General features: G+C 45.9%; 1 protein-coding gene across 1 annotated transcript; it reads left to right on the top strand.

Annotated features, from left to right (window-relative positions):
• Positions 1 to 4,237: 4,237 nt before the first annotated feature.
• Positions 4,238 to 8,505, top strand: LOC123395302 (microtubule-associated protein 70-1). Its single transcript, XM_045090288.1, has 11 exons — positions 4,238 to 4,585; positions 4,734 to 4,819; positions 5,405 to 5,470; positions 5,584 to 5,754; positions 6,146 to 6,316; positions 6,411 to 6,566; positions 6,658 to 6,804; positions 6,969 to 7,040; positions 7,149 to 7,622; positions 7,726 to 7,907; positions 8,040 to 8,505. The coding sequence occupies exons 1-11, from the start codon at positions 4,417 to 4,419 to the stop codon at positions 8,074 to 8,076; spliced, it is 1,731 nt and encodes a 576-aa protein (XP_044946223.1). The 5' UTR covers positions 4,238 to 4,416; the 3' UTR covers positions 8,077 to 8,505.
• The last annotated feature ends 1,336 nt before the right edge of the window (positions 8,506 to 9,841 follow it).

The following is a 9,841-nucleotide window of genomic DNA, read 5'->3' as shown; positions in this document are numbered from 1 at the left end:
AATCGTTTATTATCCATGCTATAATTATATTGATTGGAAACACGGTGCATGTGTGGATACATAGACAAAACACTGTCACTAGTAAGCCTCTAGTTGACTAGCTCGTTGATCAAAGATGGTCAAGGTTTCCTGACCATAGGCAAGTGTTGTCACTTGATAACGGGATCACATCATTAGGAGAATCATGTGATGGACTAGACCCAAACTAATAGACGTAGCATGTTGATCGTGTCATTTTGTTGCTACTGTTTTCTATGTGTCAAGTATTTGTTCCTATGACCATGAGATCATATAACTCACTGACACCGGAGGAATGCTTTGTGTGTATCAAACGTCGCAACGTAACTGGGTGACTAAAAAGATGCTCTACAGGTATCTCCGAAGGTGTTCGTTGAGTTAGTATGGATCGAGACTGGGATTTGTCACTCCGTGTGACGGAGAGGTATCTCGGGGCCCACTCGGTAATACAACATCACACACAAGCCTTGCAAGCAATGTAACTTAGTGTAAGTTGCGGAATCTTGTATTACGGAACGAGTAAAGAGACTTGCCGGTAAATGAGATTGAAATAGGTATGCGGATACTGACGATCGAATCTCAGGCAAGTAACATACCGAAGGACAAAGGGAATGACATACGGGATTATATGAATCCTTGACACTGAGGTTCAAACGATAAGATCTTCGTAGAATATGTGGGATCCAATATGGGCATCCAGGTCCCGCTATTGGATATTGGCCGAGGAGTCCCTCGGGTCATGTCTACATAGTTCTCGAACCCGCAGGGTCTGCACACTTAAGGTTCGACGTTGTTTTATGCATATTTGAGTTATATGTTTGGTTATCGAATGTTGTTCAGAGTCCCGGATGAGATCACGGATGTCACGAGGGTTTTCGGAATGGTCCGGAAACGAAGATTGATATATAGGATGACCTCATTTGATTACCGGAAGGTTTTCGGAATTACCCGGAATGTACCGGGAATGACGAATGGGTTTCGGATGTTCACCGGGGGGGGGGGGGGCAGCCCACCCGGGGGAAGCCCATAGGCCTTAGGGGTGCCGCACGAGCCCTTAGTGGTCTGGTGGGCAAGCCCAAGAGGGGCCTTGCGCAGGAGATAAAGAAAATCAAAGAGAAAAGAAAAAAAAGGGGAAGTGGGAAGGATGGGAAGGACTCCACCTTCCAATCCTAGTTGGAATAGGATTGGAGGAGGATTCCTCCTCCCCCCCTTCGGCCAACCCCTTGGGGCTCTCTTGAGGTATTAGGGCTAGAGGCAATAATAAATGTATAGTTGTTATTATAATTCCTGTATCAAGATAATAGTTTATTATCCATGCTATAATTGTATTGAATGAAGACTCTTTTACATGTGTGGATACATAGACAAAAACACCGTCCCTAGCATGCCTCTAGTTGGCTAGCCAGTTGATCAATGATGGTCAGTGTCTTCTGATTATGAACAAGGTGTTGTTGCTTGATAACTGGATCACGTCATTGGGAGAATCACGTGATGGACTAGACCCAAACTAATAGACGTAGCATGTTGATCGTGTCATTTTGTTGCTACTGTTTTCTGCGTGTCAAGTATTTATTCCTATGACCATGAGATCATATAACTCACTGACACCGGAGGAATGCTTTGTGTGTATCAAACGTCGCAACGTAACTGGGTGACTATAAAGATGCTCTACAGGTATCTCCGAAGGTGTTAGTTGAGTTAGTATGGATCAAGACTGGGATTTGTCACTCCGTGTGACGGAGAGGTAACTCGGGGCCCACTTGGTAATACAACATCACACACAAGCCTTGCAAGCAATGTAACTTAGTGTAAGTTGCGGGATCTTGTATTACGGAACGAGTAAAGAGACTTGCCGGTAAAACGAGATTGAAATAGGTATGCGGATACTGACGATCGAATCTCGGGCAAGTAACATACCGAAGGACAAAGGGAATGACATACGGGATTATACGAATCCTTGGCACTGAGGTTCAAACGATAAGATCTTCGTAGAATATGTAGGATCCAATATGGGCATCCAGGTCCCGCTATTGGATATTGACCGAGGAGTCTCTCGGGTCATGTCTACATAGTTCTCGAACCCGAAGGGTCTGCACACTTAAGGTTCGACGTTGTTTTATGCGTATTTGAGTTATATGGTTGGTTACCGAATGTTGTTCGGAGTCCCGTATGAGATCACGGACGTCACGAGGGTTTCCGGAATGGTCCGGAAACGAAGATTGATATATAGGATGACCTCATTTGATTACCGGAAGGTTTTCGGAGTTACCGGGAATGACGAATGGGTTCCGGGAGTTCACCGGGGGGGGGGGGGGCAGCACACCCCGGGGAAGCCCATAGGCATTGGGGGAGCCACACCAGCCCTTAGTGGGCTGGTGGGACAGCCCACAAGTGCCCAATGCGCCAAGAGAAGAAAAATCAAGAGGAAAGAAAAAAAAAGGAAGGAGGTGGGAAGGGAGGGGGACTCCTCCCACCAAACCAAGTCCAACTCGGTTTGGGGGGGGGAGTCCTCCCCCCCCTTGGCTCGGCCGACTCCTTGGGGGTCCTTGGACCCCAAGGCAAGGCCCCCCCCTCCCTCCCACCTATATATACGGAGGTTTTAGGGCTGATTTGAGACGACTTTCTCACGGCTGCCCGACCACATACCTCCACGGTTTTTCCTCTAGATCGCGTTTCTGCGGAGCTCGGGCGGAGCCCTGCCGAGACAAGGTCATCACCAACCTCCGGAGCGCCGTCACGCTGCCGGAGAACTCTTCTACCTCTCCGTCTCTCTTGCTGGATCAAGAAGGCCGAGATCATCGTCGAGCTGTACGTGTGCTGAACGCGGAGGTGCCGTCCGTTCGGTACTAGATCGTGGGACTGATCGCGGGATTGTTCGCGGGGCGGATCGAGGGACGTGAGGACGTTCCACTACATCAACCGCGTTCTCTAAACGCTTCTGCTGTACGATCTACAAGGGTACGTAGATCACTCATCCCCTCTCGTAGATGGACATCACCATGATAGGTCTTCGTGCGCGTAGGAAATTTTTTGTTTCCCATGCGACGTTCCCCATCACGTGCGCGTAGGAATTTTTTTGTTTCCCATGTGACGTTCCTAACAACGTGTGCAATCCCCTTTTAAGAGATGTTTGCTTTGGACTGCATGGGAACACACATAATAGAAGGGACAAGACAAGTCATGTAAATCTTGGTTGTATGCATTAAACATATGTGAATGAACGGTATCCATGTTCAAGACTCACTCTTGTAAACAATATATACAAGAGACAAGAGATCATCTTGAACAAGGATACGATGCATATACTTACCTTGAGGTTCTTGAGCATCTCAGCAGTAGGAGTACACTTGGGAAAACAGTTGTTAGATAATACACGAGTAATCTATTGTAAAGATGCAAAGAGCTTCACCAGTACCAAGACATGGAAGACATACTGAAAGTAGGATTTGATGATTGATATGTCTTCAAGAATATTTAGAACTTTCTCCCCTAAGTCTGAATATGTAGGATCCTCTCCCCCTGAATCATAGCATGTGAATATTGGAAGTAGGTAGAGTGAGACAACCTGGAAATTTATTTTATGTTGTCAAATAATAAATTTCTTGGAAAGTCGTTGTTAGATGGCTCTTGTGGTCGTGAATTCAACAAGATTAAGTTTGCTTAATTCGAAGCTCGTATGCAAAAAGATATGACAATTTTGGTATCCATGCTTTTCATCTGTTGCCCCAGCCCTACCTGGAAAGATCGGGAGCGGTACTACCGCTTATGATAGGTAGTACCGCTCTGGGGCGGAAGTGCCGTCGCCAGTTTGCTGGCTAGTGACGCTGCCCGTGGGTCTCGACACTTGTCGTGTCAGACCAAGCAGTTTCTGGAGAGGTAGTGCATGGCGGTAGTACCACTTGTTACTTGCGCGCCAGAACCCCTCGAGTGTCTTTCCTTTGCGGTGCGCTTCTTCGATGCGTGGAATCGACAACGACGGCATATATCGAACGAGTCGACCCTTGGAGAAAACACACCTCTTAAAAATCGCATGGTCCGACGCCGACGAGACGAAATGGAAATAGAAAAGAATATTTTTTTTTGTGCGCGTGTGTGTGTTTTGCAGCAGAAAAGAAAAGAAAAGAAAAGAAAGGAGAAGGAGAGGCCCCACATGTAAGTCCATGAGTGAGTGAATGAATGAATGAATGACCACATGGCGGTAACATGCGATGCGATGGGCCTGCAAATGAATGAAATGACCATCCTCTCCTCTCCTCTCCTCTCCCACACACACACACTGTCATTCATGTGACCTGACCGCCATTAACACACTCTCTCCGACCGCCCCCCACAAGCACAGCGCAGGCGCAGGCGCATTGGCCGGCGTGCTTGCGATCGGGATTGCCGGCGGCGGGGGCCATGGCCGATCCGTACGGCGACGGCCGGGCGCTGAGGAACCATCAGCAGGCGCCGGCACAGCAGCGGCCGAGGCTGAAGCCGGCGCTGGAGATGGAGGACCTCATCAGCCTGCTCCACGGCTCCGATCCCGTCCGCGTCGAGCTCACCCGCCTCGAGAACGACCTCCACTGTAAGCTCTCCCTCCCTCCCCCATTGCCGATCCGATCTGCCCTGCCCACATATATACATAGATCTTGGATGGAGCAAAGATTCCGTCTTGGATGGAGCAAAGATTCCGTCTTGGATGGAGCTCACTTGTTTTGTTTTGCTGCCTCCAGATAAGGAGAAGGAGCTGGGCGACGCGCAGGCGGAGATCAAGGCCCTGCGCCTCTCCGAGCGGGCCCGCGAGAAGGCCGTCGAGGATGTCAGTACCCCCCACCTCAATTTCTGCTTACCATCTACTCGTACTCCTTATCTGGAGGCATTACATGATCTAGTCTAGCCTAGAATTGACTAGTAGTAAGTAGGAGTAGATCCGAGCATCAGCTACTTCCCATGTCTCCTCATCTGCCACTTCATGAGCTGTAAACTCAACAAATGAAGTAGTTTGCAGGTACAAGAAGAAGATGAAGCATTTTATTTTATTTTAGGACAATGCTTTGTTTCTTCACAAGTACTCCCTCCGTAAAGAAATATAAGAGCGTTTAGATCACTAAAGTAGTAATGTAAATGCTCTTATATTTGTTTACAGAGGTAGTAGAAGAAAGATACTAATCAACCTACAAATGCCTTCCTTCCTTCCTTCCTTTTCACGCGTTTGTCGGAATTTCAGACCTCTGGTCTGGTGTAATGTAATGCTAGGAGAATTGTTTGTTTGCAACTAGATAGATAGAAGAAACTAATCAAGGATTCGCCTCTGTTGCCATTACAAATTCGAATGCCTAACTTTTCCGCGCATTTTTTCAAATCTTGGGGACAATCCTGACTTTGCCTTACGCATCAATGTAAGCTTACCGAAGAACTGGCAAAGGTGGATGGGAAGCTCAAGCTCACCGAGTCTCTCCTGGAAAGCAAAGTAATGGATCATCGTCCTTTTTCCTGTTTTCTTTTCTTCTTCTTCCAAGCTCGCAGTTTTTTTTTTATCTTGACATAAGAGAGCAGCTGTTGATGGCACGCGGCATTTTGCAGAACCTTGAAGCGAAGAAGATCAACGACGAGAAGAAAGCAGCGCTTGCCGCCCAGTTTGCAGCGGAGGCTACGCTGCGAAGGGTTCATGCCGCGCAGAAGGACGATGACATGCCTCCCATCGAGGCCATCCTCGCGCCGCTGGAGGCCGAGCTGAAACTAGCCCGTCAAGAGGTACTTCTCATCCGGGCATATAAAATGCTTGTCTTGTCTTGTTTTTTCCTCTAGTTTTATCAGTGTGCTCCGTGCTACTATATTTGTGCTGCGGGTGTCCTAGCCAGCTTTGAGCAAACTGTATCCAGTTCTTGTTCTCACAATATATTGGTAGCTTTATGCAACACCTCCTGCAATCTTACTTATTTTCTACCATTTTCTTGCTAGTTGGTAATACTGCAACCTCCTGGTTTCGAGATGTGATTTTACGTGTTGCTAGTTGGCAAATTTGCAAAGCGAGGCATTCTATCACTGATGTTTATGTGCAGTTGTCTATTTTACCATCAGTCCTGTTCTCTGTCGATTGAATGTTCACGTGCTGAAGCACTAATGGGTTGATTTTCTTGAGCAGATTGCAAAATTACAAGATGACAACAGGGCATTAGACCGTCTTACAAAGTCTAAGGAAGCAGCTCTGCTGGAAGCAGAAAGGACCGTTCAGATAGCACTAGCAAAAGCTTCCTTGGTGGATGATCTGCAAAATAAAAACCAAGAATTGATGAAACAGATCGAGATATGTCAGGTATAAGATGGCGAAAGCATGCATTCACAAACAATTTACTAGCTGTGGCGTACGATTAGCGATGCTATATGAGACTTTATCTTTGGTATTCTAGGAAGAGAACAAAATCTTGGACAGAATGCACCGCCAGAAGGTTGCTGAGGTTGAAAAGCTTACTCAGACCGTCAGAGAGCTAGAAGAAGCTGTTCTTGCTGGCGGTGCAGCCGCAAATGCTGTGAGGGACTATCAGCGGAAAGTTCAGGAGATGAATGTAATGCATGATGGCTTGACTTGAATTCCTATTTGTGCATTTCATGATATTCAGGTTATCAATATTTGTTACACGTGTCTCTTGTTCTCAGGAGGAAATGAAAACTCTGGATCGTGAGCTTGCTCGTGCAAAGGTTTCAGCAAATAGGGTCGCGGTAGTGGTGGCAAATGAGTGGAAAGATGGCAATGATAAAGTAATGCCTGTTAAGCAATGGCTTGAAGAACGGAGGCTTCTGCAAGTAAGTAATGAAGGTTTCATTCTTCTAGTCCTACTCGGCTTTTTCTGGATGCATGTCTAGAAGCCCCTCAAAGGAACTGTGGCCTTTTTGCATTTTTTCTTCTTCTTTGACTGGACTAAACCATGGCACTTTTTGTTAACCTGTGGAGGATTATCCTTTTACAGGGAGAAATGCAGCAACTCCGTGATAAACTTGCTATAGCAGAAAGGGCTGCAAGATCAGAAGCTCAACTGAAGGTATGCATTTTTCTTCTTCATGTTTCTCATGAGATCCTCTACTTCTGTCTTCCTACCAGTTTGCTCTCTCCGGCCTCTCTTCATTGTGATCTGCATCGAATATCGCAGGACAAGTTCCAGCTACGGCTTAAAGTGCTTGAGGAAGGATTGAGAATGTCGACATCTCGAACCAATGCAAGTGCCGCCCGCCGCCAGTCTATTGGTGGCGCTGAGAGTGCATCCAAGACCAATGGCTTTCTATCGAAGCGGCCATCATTCCAGATGAGAACATCGGTATCTACCACCACGACTACGCTTGTGAACCATGCGAAGGGGGCATCCAAGTCTTTTGATGGAGGGTGTAGATCACTTGACCGTTATAAGGGCCATGTAAATGGGGTTGGCATGAACGTATCAACCGACTCCAGCGAGGATAAGGAGTCAAACAACTCAGATGAGAAGCCTAGTGAATTTACATCTGTTGAGTCGGAGGACACGGTGTCAGGTATGCTGTATGATATGCTGCAAAAGGAGGTTGTTGCTCTAAGGAAGGCTTGTCATGAAAAGGACCAAAGCTTGAAAGACAAGGACGACGCAGTCGAGGTAACTTTAGCCGGGTGCTAGGATCATAGTTCTTAGGCTGCCAACTCTTCTTTTTGTGCATTCCTTTTGTCCGCGTCCTATTAACGAGTGGTTTGATGTGCAGATGTTGGCCAAGAAAGTCGACACTTTAACAAAGGCGATGGAGTCAGAGGCTAAGAAGATGAGACGGGATGTAGCTGCCATGGAGAAGGAGGTGGTGGCTATGCGATTAGAGAAAGAGCAGGATACGAAAGCAAGAAGGTTCGGCAGTTCAAGCGCCTCTGCCTCACAGGTGCCACCTGGAAGGTACAGTACACCCCTACCGCAGATGTTACCATCCCCTCTGTTGAGATTTTGAGATAAACAAACATCATGCTTGTTTCAAACTCCACTAGGCACGGCATTTGTTAGCTAAATAATTTTTTGTGTGCATCTCAGGACTCTGCCTCGGAGCGGTTCAGCACGCAACATGTGATGCTGCTGATATGAAGCATTAAAAAGACCTTGGAGCACCTCCTGTGTAGTTAGTTGAATGATGGCATCCAGGGACCCTCTGCTGACTTGTGTGTAGAAAAAACAAGAAGGCATTGCATCTTGGTGCCCAGAAGTGTCGAGCCTGAGCCTGAGCCTGATCGATCGTGCCTGCTACATCTCGTGGTCGCGGAAATCAATCAATCAGCGACTCGGGTCGAGTGAAGTTAGTGTCGTTGATGAGATTTGGCGGTGTTTTTATTCATTTCCTGTCGTGGAACCGAAAACACTTTGTTGTATAGGTATGGTGTGGCCTTGCAATATTTTTTGTTTGTAATCCTACCTACTCCCCAAGAGCTTGTGTGGTGTTTTATGCTAGCCAAGTTGTTTGTGAATAATAACATGATGATGATGATGATGATAGTGCAGTTAAGCTGGTGTGTCTTTCTCTGGAAGGTGAATTCCAATCTGTCTAGTGTAAAACTGCAGTCTCTGCAACGCACGGACATATTTCCTAGTGAAATATAAGAGCTTTTAGATCACTACTTTATAGAGGGAGTATCATTCAGTTTTTTTGGGACATCTGACAACCACTATATGCTAACAAAATAAGCAGTACAAATAGTCATCATCATGAAAATAAATAAATTACATAAATGTCCTTGGAACCTTACAAACAATCATCACAAATGTTTTTTATGTGTACTCCATTCGTTCCTAAATATAAGGTGTATTAGTTTTTTAAAAAGTCAACCGATGTCTGTATTTGACCAACATTATAGAAAAATATATAAATATTTACAATACCGAATATATATAGTCTAAAGATGGATTTCAGGGCGAATAAAGTGATAATGATTTTGTATTCCAGATATTGATATTTTTGTCAATAAACTTGGTCAAAGTTTGGGAGGTTTGACTTTTTGAAAAAAATACACATTATACCCAACGCAACCTCGATGTGGACTAGGTTATGGATGTACGGATGCGACTGGTAGTTTAGGAAACATCATTGATAGGTGCGATTCAGGCATGGTTCATGTTCATGCACAAAAGAAGTTGTTCGTCGTGCTAAGAGACCTGTCATCACTTATGTTCCAATGCTTATGCAGGAGCAGAAGAGAATCGCCATTCTGAACTACATATATAACTGCGATGACACAAAGGCTATGTGGATTCTTAGAATGAAAAGAGGACCATTTGCCAGATTTGTCCACACCTTGAGGAGCTCGGGGGCTGCTAGATGATAGCATCCACATCAGTGTGGAAGTGCAAGTGGCCATGTACCTTCATGTTGTTTGCCATAACGAGAGGTTCATGGTTATCCACAACATGTTCAGGAGATCAATGGAGATCATCTCAAGGTACTTCAAGCAAGTGCTCTATGTTGTTGGGGAGGTCAGAGGAGAGATGATAAAGTCACCAATCGACCGGACTCCTACCAAGATGCACACTAGCCTAAGATGGTATCCGTACTTCAAGGTTAGCACTGACAATATGTAGTTCGAGGCTTGATATGCTTGAATTGTTCAAGGTGAGCACTAACACAATCTTGTATTGTCATTTTAGGATTGCACTGGGGCAATAGATGGTACTCATATCATTGCCATAGCGTCGAGGTCACAATCTGCAACATACAAGGGGAGGAAGCACTACATAGCTTGTTCTTGCATATTGCATTATGCATAATCAAGGTCCTGCAATGTGGTTGTGATGAACCGGTGCTTCACGAGGAAGATATGACACCCAATGACGTTGACCTCGGTGGC

Source organism: Hordeum vulgare, chromosome 5H (genome assembly GCF_904849725.1).
Source record: "Hordeum vulgare subsp. vulgare chromosome 5H, MorexV3_pseudomolecules_assembly, whole genome shotgun sequence".
NCBI lineage: Eukaryota > Viridiplantae > Streptophyta > Magnoliopsida > Poales > Poaceae > Hordeum > Hordeum vulgare.
The sequence above is the reverse complement of the archived record's forward strand: the minus strand, read 5'-3'. Positions and strand labels throughout refer to the sequence as shown.